This window comes from Vombatus ursinus, unplaced genomic scaffold, assembly GCF_900497805.2.
Source record: "Vombatus ursinus unplaced genomic scaffold, bare-nosed wombat genome assembly UNPS02009062.1, whole genome shotgun sequence".
NCBI lineage: Eukaryota > Metazoa > Chordata > Mammalia > Diprotodontia > Vombatidae > Vombatus > Vombatus ursinus.
In genome coordinates, this window is record NW_020948840.1 from 7,788,595 (window position 1) to 7,805,250 (window position 16,656).

Here is a 16,656-nt window from a genome sequence, read left to right on the forward strand (position 1 = left end):
GTATTCTAAAATTTCCTTTCTCCCTTCCAGTCTACACACTTGAAATCCAGACACGCTGAGTTACTAGCTATTCTTTTATAGTATCCTATACTTTCCTTCCTCTGTTTCTTAAGATCAGCCATGCCCCATGCCTGAAATGTATAATGTATGGCTGGATGAAATCCTATGGCTCTGTTCACAACACAGCTTGGTGCTACCAGTTTTATGATGCCTTCTTTGATCTCTTCCTTCTGAAATTTTTTAGAGCATTTTTTTTTGAGTTTTCCTTTTATCTTATCACATTTTACCTTGGACCATACTTGAATGAAAAAATATTTCTTAAGTACTTACTATGTGTCAGGCATGGAATGCATGTTGTATCTCTTTTTAGTTTATAAACCTCCTTGAGAGTAAGAACTACATGGATTTTTTTCATCTTTGTACCTGACTCCTTACTAGTAGGGTGATTACTTACTATTCTTACAGTGTGTAAATATATACACACACACACACACACACACACACATATATATATATACACACACACACACATACATATATATACATATATATGTATATATCTATCTGTTGAATTGAACTATATTCTTGAACTATTGAGTACTCATCCAGTACAATGCTAAAATGGAAGTGGTAGGGTTCTTCAGTCCCTTTAGTTCCTCAACAACATTCCAGCCTGAATCTTTACAACTGGCTTAATTATTCTTAGCCCATAGTCTCCAGTCCTTGGATATATGGGGCTGCTTCGCTACTACTGAGATGCCATTGGAAAGATAGGATCAACTACCAAGTCTAAGATTTACGGAAAGGCAGCATGGAACAGTAGATGGGAGTGCTAGAATTGGGAATCAGGAAGACCTGGGTTCACATTCCAACTCTTACTAGATGATACTTACTAGCTGTGTGACTGTGGGCAATTTTGAGTCTTAGTTTGCTCATGGGGATGTTGTCAGGCTCAAAGAAGATAATGGGGGTACTGAGCTTTAGAAACCACAAAGCATTATATCAATATCAGGTATTTGTAGGTGAGAAATGATAGTAGGGAAGGGAGATGATGCTACTTTTGGGAAAGGGGAAATATGAGGAAAGAATTTGTGGGAAGAGCAATACGTGGGAAGAGATACATAATTAGAGCAGTGGTAGTTGGTGACAAGTTAGTTAAGTACATGAGTGTGATATTTGATATGGAAAGCACTAATGAAGGGGGTTGGTGGGGAAAAAGCTTCATGTAAATCCCTCTGATTTGGATCTTTTGTCTAGTCATGTGTTAAAGCCCAGCCCAGTTTGTCTACTACCACTCCTTTTACTGAACCTGCTCATTATGCCCATCTAGTTTTGCAAGATGGGTGTCAAATAGCAAAAATGATTCTCAACTATTCAACATATTTTCTTTGAGATGAGGCAACAATACTTGTTACTTTGTACTCACAGGACCAGACACTTATCTAAAGAGCACAGAACACATGCATCAGTGGAATTCAGGTCTCTTATGAGATAGAACAAAAACACAGCACATAAGCTAATAGACAGATTTCCCCAAGTATTTTACTTTGCCCCATGAGCAGCTTGAGAAATGTGGATTAAAAAGGATGAAACACACCCTCCTGCACTCATGCTTAAATAAAACAAAGTTAACTTGAAAAATGGGAGGGCCATTGCTTTATTACCTGGACAAATTGGGCAGCAACTTCCTTCAACGTTGATGGGCTCTCTACAGGGCAGAGGTGGGCAGCTGACAGTTGAGCACAGGGTCTGGCCCTGCAAACAGTAGCAGTGCGTGCAGCTGTCGATGTCCCATCTTTCTTCATCTGCGTATGTTTTCCCACTGAAGTGGCACACGGCCTTCTTTGGTACTGGATCTTCTATTGAAGAGAATAATACATGGATGATGCTTCTTTAGCTGGTAAAGCATCACACTACACCATTTACAAGAAACAAATGGGTAAAATTTTTTAAAAGTTGTAGTCATGTTTCCAAAGTTTGGGGTGAATTTTAGGATATATTTGCAAGGCTCAGAAACAGTCCCATTCAGCTCACAAGTGTGTGTATATGTATATGTGTGTGTGTGTGTGTGTATACATGCACACACACATATATTTATATATAGGATAATGCAGTGGGAGAGGGATCAGGAAAGGCTTCATGCAGAAGATGGTGCTTGAGCTGCACCTTGAGGGAAGAGAAACCTGAAGATTCTATAAGTCAGAAGAGAGGAGGAAGTATATTCCAGAGATGGAAGATGGTCAGTCCAAAGGCAGCAAGATGAGAGCTGGAGTGTCTTGTGTGAGGAATAAGGAGAAATTCAGTTTGGCTGGATCTCAGAGTACAGAGGGCAAAAGTAATGTCCAATAAAGTGGGAAATATAGATTGGGGACAGGTTGTAAAAGGCTTTTAGTTTCAGTTAGAGGTTAGTGGAAAAAAAAGATGCTATTTTTTCCCCCATCTAAGTTCATGAATTCCTTGGAACCTATCTACAGACTCCTTGGGTGGGGGTCGGTCCTGTGGATCCCAGGTTAAGAACCCCTGCCTTGGAGGAAGAATAGAGCCACTCAAGATTGCTCAGTAGGGGTGTCAGATCTGTACTTAAGGAGAGTGAATCAGCAGTGCAGAGGATGGACTGGAATGGGGAGAGCCTTGAAGCAGAAGGACTCAGTAGGAAACCACTGAAATAATCTAGGCAAGAAAAAAGGTGACTAGTGACTAAAATAAAGTGGTTGATATGTGAGTAAAAAGAGGGATTTGGATGTCAGAGACACTGTGGAGGCAGAAAGAACAAGTACTGGCAACTGACTGGATATGTGGGGTGAGGGACAGTGATGAGCTGAAGATGACACCAGGGTTATGAGCCTAGGAGACTGAAAGAGAATAGAATAGGATATTCAATAGAAATAGGGAAATTTGGAAGAGAGGGGGGTTTTGGGGAAAAGATAATGAGTTCACTTTAGACATTTAGAGTTTAGAGTCTCTGATGTATCTAGTTTGAAAAGTGATACACATTATACATACTATATATAATATACATATATATATATACACAAATACATATATATGTATCTGAATTGAGGTGATGGGATGATAATTAATCTCATGGGCATTAATGAGGTTACCTAGAGAGATAGCCTAGAGAAAAGAAAAAGCCTAGATAGAGCCATGGGGAAAACTTATGGTCGGGGGCACAACATGGATGAGCCAGAGAATGAGGTGACTGAGAATAAACAGTCAGACAGTTAGGAGAACCAGGAAGGAGTAGTAGCATGAAAACAGGAGAGAATATTCAGGAGGAAATGGTGGTCAACACACAGCAAAAATTTCAAAGATAAGGCCTGAGAAAAAACCATCAGGTTTTGGCATATCATTGGTAATTTTGGAGATCAGTTTCAGTGGATTGATGAGGTTTGAAGCCAGACTGGAAAGAGTTGAGGAATAAGTGTGAGAAGAGGAATAATGATGACTTCTTAAGGATGGAGGAGACCGGGGCACATTGGGAGACAGTAAAGTATGAACCAGTAGATAGCGAGAGGTTGAAAATTGAGAGAAAGGAGATAGTAAAGAATGCAATTTACTGGAGAAGATGGGAAGGGATGAAATCAAGGCCTTATGACACATGTGAAATATATCGTAGATTAACTTTATAAAATTAAAGATTTTACTGGAGAAGACGGGAAGGGATAAGCTCAAGGCCTTGCGATCTTGTGAAATATGTGAAATATGTCTTAAATTAACTTCATAAAATTAAAGATACACACACACCCATACATACATATTTTGGGTATAGCTTATATGTAATGCCTTTGTTTAAAATGTCCATTTCCACTATTTCCTCTACTTGCTCAAACTAAAACTGAAATAAATTTTTATTTGAGTAATTTGTGTTGATTTCTTCTTTCTTACCTACCTCCCCATAATAACAGCAGTTTAAGAACAAGCAATAGCAGTGTCATAAGAAAGACCAAGAATTGTGTGACACTATTATGAGGAATTAACATTTAAGTAATCATTTCCTTCAATCTCACTGAGGGTGGGTGCATTTTCCACATTAAAAAAAACAAAACAAAACAACCCAGGATTCAACTTTATTTAAAAATACTTAAAGCAAAATAAGTATTTCAAAACATTTTGTAAAAAAAAAATTCATTTATAATATTTTAGAGCTTAATTATAAATTAGGTTCTCCTCTCCTCTTTCCAACTCAAAAACTTTCCAACTTCTCTAGTTTGCCCGATTTTGTCCTCCTTGCACGCTCACTTTTCTTTGGCCTAACTCCTTTTGCCAGTTTCCCAGAATGAGTGGAAAACAATTTCTCAGGGCTAGTCCTATAACACAAAGTCGACTAATAGTGGTTGGGAATAATTATCAATTGGGCAGCAGGCAAGTAATAACAGAGAGGGACAAACTAACAGGGAGATATTCTTTTGAGGAAAACTTTTACTTGCTTCTGTACAGGTCAAAAAGTTGATAAAGGGAAAGATGATGCAGAGAATAGTATACAGTGACCAGATAGTGACCAGATTAATAGAAATCTCATGCTCAGATTCCTGTTTCCTTGGTCCTGCTTGTGTGGCTGTAGATTCATCATTTAATAATCATCAGTAAGTGAAGAAAGTGAGTGAAGTCATACAAGAATAACTTAGAAGGAAAAGAATTTCCTTCCTCTCTCTCTCTCTCTCTCTGTCTCTGTCTCTCTCTCTTTCTTAAAGAAAAAGGTGCCTAGAGCACGACCTTTTGGAAAACAGTTCTTTCAGAATCAGTGCTAAGCACATAGATGTGTTCAGTGGATATCTGCTGATGAAGAGGGTACAAGAACTGAATCCAGAGGGGCAGAATATTTGTCAGGGTGTTCTGAAGAGGGTTGGAGTTGAAATGCTTAAGGAATGAGAAGGGCTTTCTGTCCAGCAGAGTCCCAAAGTGTAGAGCAGAGTGACTGGAAGTAGTTATCCTATGATTTTGTGTAAAACTATTCCAGAAGGTAAAAGCATCATGCATAGGATAATCATAATATTTTGAACTGGAGGGCATCTCAAAGGTCACAGGATCGTAAGATTAGAGCTATGGAACTGAGAAGGAACTTAGAGGCCATCTAGTCCAATTCCTTCATTTTGCAGAAGAGGAAACTGAAGCTCAGAATCTATTTAAATGAGATTTCTTGTGGAAAACCAAACAAACCATAGTTGGTAACATTTTGTCTCTTGTATTTATGCCCTCAAAATTTCTAATGTCCTAGACATAGAACAGAAATGAATATATGTTAAGATTAAGTACGATACCTCTCTTACACATCTTCCCTTTCTATTGTTACAAAAATATACTTCTTTTTACTTGTACAGATTGCAAAAGAAGGTTTTCTGGTCAGTTGACTTCATCTTCTTAAATTAAAAAAAAAAACTTCAATTAGATATTTTCCAGGTTAAATTTAAGATGAAAGCTATTACCAAGAATAATGCATGATGGATAGAACAGAATTCCTACAAACAACTCCAAATTCAGCAATATCTTGGGTAAAATCATAGGAGTATAGATCTAAAGCAGAAAGGAACCTCTGAGGTCACCTAGTTTAAATCCTTCATTTTCCAGTTGAGGAAAATGAGACCTACCAGGGTTAAGGTCACTTGGGTAATAAGTCAGGATTTGAACTCGTCTCCACTGACTTCAAATCAACTACTCTTTCCAGTGAACCACACTGCCACAATTTGTCAATATAAATTAAAAGTACTACTTTGACTTCTACCCAATATCTCATTTCATTAAAGCCGACACAGAATAGCATTGTACAAATTGGAGTATGCAATCTAGTGAATATTTTAGAGAAAGTTTTTTTTGCAGTTAAATATCTCTTCACAAAAGAATCTTAATGATGCTGTTTTACAGAACCCAAGAAAGTTCATGGCATGGACTAATAAATACATAATGGAGATTTATACAATAATTCTATTGCTGCACACTAATGTTGTAATCTTCTATGGAACAGAGTATTCATACCAATGAGGTCACGAATCCATCAAATTATTAAGCAAATATTTAAATCTTCCCATTTTGAAGAAGGCCAGCTAGGTGGCACAGAGGATAAAGTGCCAGGTCTGGAGTCAGAAGGACCTCAGTTCAAATCCTGATCTCAGATACTTACTAGCTGTGTGACCTTTGGCAAGTCACTTAACCCTGTTTGCCTCAGTTTCCTCATCTGTAAAAATGAGCCAGAGAAGAAAATGGCAAACCACTTTAGTATCTGCCAATAAAACCCCAAAAGGAGTCACGAAGAGTCAGATACAACTGAAAACTATGAAACAATTCTGAAGAAAGGAAGGAAATAAGCATTTATTAAGTGCTTACTATGTGCTATGTGTTCTGCTAAATATTTGGGATGCAAATATAAGCAAAAAGACAAAAAAAAACTGCCTTCAAGTAGCTTACATTCTAGCTAACACTAGAAGAAACAGAACTAAAGACCTTGAAGGATCAAGCTGTGCCAACTGACAAACTGCATTTGGGGGGGGGTTAGGCAATGGGGTTAAGTGACTTGCCCAGGGTCACACAGCTACTGAATGTTATGTGTCTGAGGCTACATTTGAACTCAGGTCCTCCTGAATCCAGGGCTGGCTCTCTATCCACCGTGCCACCTACCTGTCCCAATACATTGCATTTTAAAAAAAAAACTATAAGGCAAAAAAAAGGATGAAAAATTTGTTTCAAAGTAAGATTATTATAATTTTTGTTTCAATTCATATACCTGGTCCTTCTAATGCTAATGGGGAAGATACAGGAAAGCCCCCGTTTTTACTTACTGGATTTTTCTTTTGGTTGGGAAGAATTTTGTGGAGAATTCTTGTAAGAAAGCTATGGAGGTGTGACAAGAGTAAATCTCCCCTCAAAGGGTGAAGAGTTAACATCCTCTGTGGGTGTTAAAAAGAATGTGTCACAGACTATGATAAGGTTCTCTCCTTTACTTCTTATTGTTGAAATTTCAGTTGTGGTTTTTAAGTCAGAGAGCTCAAATGTACATTAAAAAAAATCTTTGTAGGAGGCAGACGTTTGAGACCTAATCATACAACATACACTACCACAAATCTACCATTAGTTCACAGAACGTTGCTACCTTTCAACCACGGAATGCAGACATGTCACGAGGGAGTAATTTTTTACTTTTGATTATGGTGGATGGAGGGAGGAAATATGAAATCTTAACTCAGGTTTAACTGACTTCTCCAACTGTTTTTTATGTCTCCATTTCCTTAGTGAGTCTTTTTTTAAAATCTTTTTTCTTTATTCTACCTTAAATGTATAATCTAGCTCATGATTATTTTTTTGTGGGAAAAGAAGGGATGTTTGTCAAGGCTGAACTTCATTTTTACGCCTAAAGTATTTTTACTAATTATATTATAAAACTAATTAACTGCTGTGAAAGAGCAAAATAAATAAACCACAACAATCTCTTCCTCCATTAGTATCCAATTTGGTACTTCAGGGTACACTGTAATAGAAACATTTCCTACTCTGAGGCTGATTACATAAGGAAGGAAATAAATTGTTGCTTTAAAGTAGAGTCCTTCTGGATTTAGGGATTCATCTTAGTACTTCCATGTTTTCTAGCATGAGGTGTGTGACAAGCAAAAATCACAATAGCAATGTCTTCCATGGTTGGCTTTTTCCATTGCTTCACGGGGCAAACCCTTCCTTTTAATGATACTGTGGGGTATGAATAAGATGCTGACACTAAAGAAGGCAAAGACCCAGTGTGAAAACAACTTAGGCAGTCCTGAAAACTGCATTGTTTCCTTCAAGTCCTAAGGGTGTAATTTAGAACCCTAAAGCAATAATTTCCTACATTCTCAGAGGTGGCCCACAGACGGGATGAAATTCTTATTTCTGAGGAACATTGTTAACAATAAGTCAGTTTGGTTTGTGATGTTAAGGTCTTTAAAAGTGGAAATTGATTCTGTTTAACCTGCTTTTGTATATCACCATATGTAAATAAATGCTTAATGGTTTTATAAAAGTGCATCATTTAGTATTGCTAATAATATCTCACATATTTGGATTTCATAAATATTACCAGACATCCCTTATCTTCACTATGTGACCAGTCCATCTTCTTTTTGTTTGAGTATTTAAGATTAGAGGCTTAGGGATTTAAATAGCATTTCAGTGGACTAATTTGGTTTTATTTTGGTCATACATATAGCTAACTATTAGGTGGAAAAACATGATTGGCCTGGACAGGTACACGAGCTGTATGCCATACCTGGTACACTCACTGTACTCTTTACTTTTAGAGAGAATGAATGAACACATTCTTACTCACTGAAGGGTAAAAAAGTCATACCATTAAAGAACACAATAAACAGGTTTTTTATTGAGAACCTACTATGTGCAAAGCATTGTGCTAGGCACAACATCGCTGTCTTAGAGGTGTATATAGCATTATTCGAGAAGTACAAAATGAGAGCTGACAAGGAAGGTTTTTATCAACTACAGGGATCATGGAAGGCGTCATAAATTGGAATTTATACAGTGGGCAGGAATTCGACAAGTGAAAAGAGACAGAAGGATTTCAGGCATAAAGAACAGCCTGAAGGCTGGATGTGGTAGCACCATCTCCTGTCTTGTATATGTGTTATACCATCTCAGTGAAGCATAAGCTTCTTGAAGGATGGGACTGTTTCATTTGTGTATGGGTATCCCCAGTGCCCAACGGTTAAGACATGCTTGCTGAACTGAAGTGAAAAAATCTGAGGTGTACTTGTTTCTTGGATATTTATGTGGACAGTTGTAAACTATGAAGGGTGGGCAACACAACATCTTGCCTCAAAGGACCTTCTTGGAGAACAAAATGTCAACTGAACATAGTTAAACCTTATTAAGACTAATTCAGACACTCACAATTCCGTCATTATCTAAAAATATAGACCCTTTTCCTACAAATGTTACACCAATGTAATTTCAATTGTGTGAAGCTTTCAATGACAAACTCGATAAATATTTGCTGCTTTACTATGAAGACTGTACTTATTAGATAACAGAATGTGAACAAGACAATTGTTTATCCAAATATAAAAAGTGAAGTTGAAATGTTATTATCTGGATTGATCTTTTTCATTATAGTAATATATCTATCAAAGCTTTATCTAAATTATTGTGAGAATGGCTTGAGTTTTCTTTTCAAAACTTTAACAGTTGGACAAGAGGTATACAAGGAACCTTTTCTCTCATAACATTTTTGTTTCCTCCAATTTAATTTATTTTTTGAGACATGAAATCCTCTATTTTCTTTTGATAGGCTACAGAATCATACTGTTAGAGCTAGAAGAGGCCTCAGAGACCAGTTAGTCCAACCTCTTCATTTTACAGATGAGGAAACCGATGTCCAGAAGAAACATGATAGTTTTCCTCAACATTCACTGAAAAAGCAGGTGCCAGGAAGAGGATGAGTGTTAGGCCCATTTTGAACAACAATTACTAGGGCATTTGACTGAAGCTTCAAAAGATATAAGCTTCTCTGAATTAACAAGAGAAATGTTCCCCTTCTTTCATAGAGAAAGCTGGCCTCAGAGTTAAAGTGACCTATGTTTGAATTCTATCTCTGACACATAGTGGCTTTGTGGCTCCAGGGTAAGCCATTCAACCTCTAAGGGCCCCAGGAAACTTTCTAAGATGTCAAAGTTGCAGAACAGTTGGTGATCTGCAATATTAGAGATAAGTTTCCTCATGGGGAATTCCCTCACAGGTTCCCTCCCCACCCCCCAAAAAGTTATATTACTTTAGGTCTTGCTAAAGTTGTATGCATGCCTACTTTTACCTGTTTGGTTTACTTCTGTATATTAAAAGCAAAGTAACAGTGCTTGTATTTCATCCTCTTTCATGGATAAGTTAAAAAAAAGCCCTAAAGAATCCTGAATTCTTGGTCCCATGACACCAAACGGAGGGCACATTTCCCAGTCTCACATCCTTCACTTTGAGTACTGTGTCAGCAGAGGCACTGAATGATACATCACACAGTTCATCAACCAATGCATCGATGTCTACTCCCTGTCAACTGGAAATCATGTTGAAAGTAAGTGCTGATGTAAAGGAGGAAGAAAGACAAGAGAACTAGTAATGTTCAAGCAGGGAAGATAAAGTGCCTCTTCCTTTTAAACTGTATAAAATAAAACAGGGAAACTAAGGAAAAGTGAGAGTAAGAGCTATGTCCCTACACACACCCTGGGTTTCAAAGAAGCACTTTCCCTATTCCCCAGACTGCTGGTCTAGTTCTTGCACACGCCTTCCCTACTGTTGCCATTCTACAGCACAAGTGACCCTCGAGAACGCGACCCTGACAACTCCCCTGGGGCCTCCAACTGCTTGGCCAGGCCATTTGAGGGACTTAAGACCTAAGCTATGCTTTTTACACATGGCTGATGTTTGTATAAGCTTCCAAGGGAAGAAAGGGTCTGTATTTGATACCTTGGTGTCAATGTAGTACCTGCTCACATCCCCACCTGAATAAAAAAGAGGCCACATGCAAATGACAGCAGCAATCTTCCCCCAGCCTGATTGCTACCGCTAGCCTCCCTGCCGATCAACCATCGTCTTCATATAATGACTGTAGCTGACACCCAAGATAATGGGCACATTCACAGCAGAGCCTCTCACTAACTCAACTAGGATCGCTATAATTTTATTTGCACAGCAGGAGCTGGGAAGGAATGTTGAAGTGAGAAGAAGAGGAGCTGCTTTGGAAAACAGGGAGATTTTTTAAAATGCTACGGTACAACTTGAGATTTGGGGCTAATAAGTCAAAAGGAAGATAGAAAGAGAGAAAGAGATACAGAGGGAGGGAGGGAGGAAGAAGGGAGAGAGGAAGAGAGAAAAAGAGAAAGAATGAGGGAAAGGAGAAGAGAAAGAAAGACAAAGAAAGAACTTGATTAGACACTGCTCATATGTGTTGTGATAACTCAAGATGGGCTCCAGAGCTAGCATGTTTTACAAGAATCAGTTTCTTTTTACACTCTCTAAACTTTAAAAAGAAAAAGCTTATAACCTACTTGAGACAATTCTGGCCATTCAAATCTCCTTGCCATTGGTAATTACAACAGGGACTCTAGTTTGGGGCTAAGACTAATAGGTCTTTCAGCAAATACTGAGGGACTTACAGGAGCCAAGCAGTAGAGCCTTTCTACTTAGATATGTTTTCCCCACAAAGGCCATAGTCCCTATTCTAGAAATTATAAAGGAGCAAGCCAACACATTATGAATTTCTGGGATGGGATTAGCCACTGAAAGGCACTCGATAGCATTGAAAAGCAATGATGCCTGAAAGCATCATTCTTATACTGAATGGCACTGAAGCTCTGGCTTTCCATAAGGCATCTTCTTAACACCTCTATAAATCCTCAGGAGCTGCTTGGACTTTATCTAGATCACAATAAAGCCTGGGTCATCTAAGGTGATTTTTTGCAGCCACAATGTCACATGTGATAAAGAAAAGACAATGAGAAAGGTCATTCAGTTGAGATGTGGGCTGAGATATACCATTTGAGCTTTAGCCACAAATCTTTTAGTACTTTAAAAGTTCCTGATAGAGTAGTTATAATCTAGACTTTGTCTTTGTTGAGACTGATACTGAAGTTATGTGACAAAGTGATGAACTAGAATCTGCTCTATACACCAAATAGATCTACAGTAATCACCACCCAAGCAGCTATAGGATTACACTTAACAGCAAAGCACAGATGTTTTCATTTTAAGAAAATGTATTGGGAGAACTTTCTCAGAAAACTGACACAAAGGGGAAAGTGGTTCCAACATCACAAAATCATGACCTTTAAAAATGCACAAGAAATACTTCAAAGAACCATCTGTGCCTTAAGGATGGAGGATTGGTTGTAAACCACATTTTACTCCTGGGATACTGAACTCAATTAAAATTAAAACCAGCAAATGTACCAATGAGATTGTTTCCCAGAAGATGTTATATGAGAGATTGACAACTGACAGAGATAGCCCTAAATAAAAAGAATCTAAGAAGATGATACTGTTTAATAGAAGGGTTTAATTTAAGGAATAGAAATCACCTATGACATTAGGAAAGCATGGCTATGCATATACCACTTGAAGAGAATTATAGGAAGGTCATTATAATCTCAGAGCTAACCAAGTAGTATATGATCTTTTGCTCAATGGGAAGTTTCTAATAAATAGCTTCAGATGTTAACTAGATAGAAAACTGATTTGCAAACAAATCATCTTAGTGTTTCACCCACAGGAGAACTCAAAGTTGCAGTTACTCAATGAAGGGGAAAACAACTACTACTACTTTTCATTTCTATAATGTTTTTAAGTTTACAAAAACATTTCGCCTTTCAACAATCCAGGAAAGTAAATATGGTAACTCAGCATCCAGTAGAATGCAAACTGCTTCTGTCTTTATATCCCCAGGTCCTCACACACTACCTGGCACACAGTAGGCATTTAATACATAAAGGTTGAATTGAACTGGAGTTCTACTTTATCAGTTTGGAAAGTCAGGTTCAAAGAAATTGAATGACTTGCCTATGGTCACACAGCTATAAAATGTTAGAGCCAACATTCAAACTTTGGTCTTCTGACTCCAAATCTAGAAGTTTTTCCACACTATCGCGCTACACATAAGCAGAAACAACCAAACTTTTTGTTTCAAGTTATAGTGATTGTACCTTTTAAGTAACTTCATTAAGTAAGACTACCAACAAGATATGATTCCTGGTGTTAAGTCAGAATTGCTCAGACTACAAGAACTTTAGGATGCTATCACCTCCTATGATTAAAAAAAAACACCACTAAACTCTACAAGTCAGAATTCTCAAGTCCATGGAGTAACTTTTGCTAGTTGTCCAGTATACGCCTTGACTAGTTGAGATAAGTCTTATCTATGGCTGTTCTATATCTGCATAGTAAAACTGAGCATGTATTACTACTAGGATCTACTGCTTCTGGGACTGTGGGGATGTCAGTTAACTCATTGGGACCTCCTGTTCGCTTATGGAGGAAGCTATGACATAACAGAATTCTGCACTTGGAATTAAGATTTGGGTTAATATTTTGTTCATGACAGTGACTGTGTGTTCCTGGTCAAGTCATTTAACCTCTGTGCTTCAAGTAGTTCCCTAGGAATGATCTATTGTCACAGATGGATTATGCTTTGTGTCAGGGGAAGGAGTTCCATCCTCTGAAGTTCTCTACACAAATCCTTTGTCCTGGCTGTCTCTTAGGCCTGGAATGTTCTCTCTGCAACTCCACTTCTTAGAATCCCTGGTTTCCCATGAGACTTGGCTCAAACTCTACCTTTCGCAGCAAGCCTATCCAAGTCCCCCAGTATTAGTGCCTTCCCCTCTAAAGTTACCCATTTACTTTCTATTTATCTTGTATTTTCTTATTTATGTACATGTTGATTCCCCATTCAGATGTAAGTTGATTGAGGACAGGGGCTGTTTTTGATTTGAGGAGGGGGTACCCCAGCACTTAGTGTAGAAATAGGCAAAGAGTAAGCTCTTGAGGCACAAAGGTTCAGTGACTTGCAGAATCACACAGGCATGATTCGAATCCAAATCTTAACTTCAAATGCTTGCTTGAGTGACATTCATGTATGTGTGTATGTGTGTGTAATATAAACACACACACACACACAGAGTTTGCTCACATCAAGGGGCTGAAAGGATTACTCACTTATAAACCAAACTATTTAAGTGGAATCCAAATGAGTAGGTTTGTTTTTTCATCCTAGAAGAGTAATTTGTGCACGTGCATAGCGATAGTAATCAGAATGCATTAGTGGGACCTGTGGATCCTCCAACATCGTGCAACCATTTACTGTTTTGGGAAGACTGAGACAAGAGGAGCATTGTCATAAATAAAATTATTTGATCATAATCAGTAAATGATAAATCAAATTAGGAGCCTTTCTATAGTGTGATCCTTTATACAGAGTATTTATTGGGAATGAAGAAACTGAGTTCTAGGAGGACAACAGAATTGCCACTAAATCCTCATGGGTCATGTGAAATTTCCCAATGTATCTTTTGGGTCTCTAAGGCACTGGATTTAAACGATGTGAAAGTTTTTAGGTCATCTCTGAGCTGTTTAGTGCAGCACTGACGTTCATAATATAATAACACTGGTGATTCCCCAATCAACCTATCCTGCCCCAACCTCTCTGCTGACCTCTAGTCTCACATTTCCAACTGTCTTTCAGACATCTTGAATTGGATGTCCAGCAGACAACTTAAATTCAACATGTCTAAAACAAAACTCTTTATCTTTCCCCATAAACCTTCTCTCTTCCATAATTTCCTGTTATAGCAGAGGAGACCACCATCCTTTCAGGATTGCAAACTAGGTATCATCCTTGATTCCTCACTATCTCTCACCTCCTGTATCTAATCTGTTGCCAAGACTTGTTGATCTCACTTTTGCAACATCTCTCAATAAGCCCCCTTTTCTCCTCTGATATTGCCACCACTCAGGTGCAAGCCCTGATCTCCTCATGTTTAGACTACTGTAATACCCTGCTGGTGGGTCTACCTGCCTCAAGTCTCTCCCCACACCAATCTATCCTTCATTCAGCCACCAAAGTGATTTTCCTAAAGCGCAAGTCCAACCATATCACACCTCTAATCAATAAACTGCAGTGACTCCCTATCACCCCCAGGATCAAATACAAAATCCTACATTTGATGTACAAAGTCCTTCTTAACCTACACTCCTCTTACCTTTCCAGTCTTCTTATATCTTACTCCCTGCCACATACTCTTTGATACAGTGACACAGAGCTCTTTGCTGTTCCATGAAGAAGACACTTGACCTCTCCACAGTTTCTCTGGGTATCCTCCATTCCAGCAATGATCTTCTTCTCTGTCTTCAGGCTTCCTTTAAGTGCCAACTAAAATCTTATTTTCTACAGAAAGCTTTTTCCAGTCTGTCTAAATTCTAGTGCCTTCCCTCTTTTAATTTTTCCCTTTTTATCTTGTATATAGCTCATTTGTATATGTGTTTGTTTCTTGTCTTCTCCATTGGATTGTGAGCTCCTTGAGGGCAGGAACTTCGCCTCTTTTTGTATCCTCAGCACTCAGCACAATGCCTGGCATATAGCAAGTGCTTAATAAATGCTTATTGACTAATATTTATATTTTTTCTGGGATTAATCAATAATTTATTTTTCCCATTTTTTTTTAGGCAATTGAGGTTAAGTGACTTGCCCAGGGTCATACAGCTAGTAAGTGTCAAGTATTTGGTCTGAGGCCGGATTTGAACTCAAGTCCTCCTGACTTCAGGGCCGGTGTTCTATCCACTGTGCCACCTAGCTGCCCTCTTCTTCTTCTTCTTTTTTTTTACTTTAATTTTCTTTGTAGGTTTAATTTGATCAGAAGTTAATGAGAGTAGGTGGCCAGACAGGTGTTTTGTCCCTTCAAGTGGTTTCACTGATGGATACCTTAAGGACTATAATACCATATACTATGGCTGGAAAAGACTGAATGTAGTTTTCAAAAATGTCTAATGGGCTGCCAGAGAATGATGTATATACAAAGAAAATCTGGCTTAATAGCTGTAATCCACTTGGAGATTGTCAGATAAAAGGTAGTTCATACATTTACTGTTATGACTGCTATTTTCACAACCAGAATCTAACATCCTGGACTTGCTTCCCTATTTTGTTCTGTTTTTACCCTTGGCCATGACTTCTAGCTTTTCCTATACCTTGTCTTCCTAAAACGACTTTTTAAAGTTTACATTCATTCTCCCCTCCATGATAAGACAAAGACTGGGTTGACTTACAAAAAAAAGAAAGGAGAGGGATGGGAGGTGTTATTTAAAACAAACAAAACTTGATGATCATGAGACTAAGAATGAAGCAGCTGAACAGTGACAAAGAGTATTCATTCATGCTGTGGAATCATTTGAATATTAGATCTAGAAGGGACCACTGAGATGGGCTAGTCCTACTTCTTCCTTTTACAAATTTAGAAATTAAGTTAGCCTGGATGATACACAAGAGGCATAATTTCTACATTATTTAAAACGTTAATAGTATTCCTTTGTCATGCACACATACCTATGTCCAAGTCGGCTCTCTTTGATCAAGTAGCAATCACAATCAACCAAAAGTTACAAATGAGATTGTAAAATCACCTGTTGTCAGTATCTGCCAAACTATTTCAGAGGTTGAGATAATTTCTCCTGCATAGAATATGATGATTAAGAATACACAGGAATTAACTTTCTGTTTTAAAAGCCCCAAAGCATCTCTTAGTCCTTTTCCCTTTCATGTTCCTGTGTTATTCTTCTCAGTCACAAGTTTCTGCCTTCAGAAATATTGCATTTGGTTTCTCCTTTGCATCCAAGTCACAAAAGGCAATGTGTCCACTGCTTCACTTAAAAAACCCCTAAAAAACCCAAGTAAAATGGAGCTAAGATACCTTATTAAGATAATGAGGCAGCTAGATGTCACAGTGGATAACGCTGGACCTAAAGTCAGGAAGCCCTGAGCTTGTCACTTACTAGCTGTGTGATTGTGGGCAAGTCACTTAACTTCTAGCTTCTAGCTGCAGTTTCCTCATCTATAAAAAAAAAAAAAATGGGAATAACAGCATCAACACCACAGGGTTGTTGTGAAGAAAAATTGAGAAAATATTTATAAAGTTCTCTGTTAACCTT

The 16,656-nt window shown here is 38.1% G+C and overlaps 1 protein-coding gene across 4 annotated transcripts in view; it reads right to left on the bottom strand.

The window, feature by feature from the left end:
- The window catches only part of CRIM1 (cysteine rich transmembrane BMP regulator 1), a 257,771-nt gene that overhangs the window by 17,736 nt on the left and 223,379 nt on the right, over positions 1 to 16,656 (bottom strand). For all 4 annotated transcript variants that reach the window (XM_027850424.1, XM_027850425.1, XM_027850426.1 and 1 more), the window contains one exon: positions 1,665 to 1,859. In XM_027850424.1, coding sequence (XP_027706225.1) covers positions 1,665 to 1,859 — 195 coding nt within the window. The remainder of the gene's footprint in view (positions 1 to 1,664; positions 1,860 to 16,656) is intronic.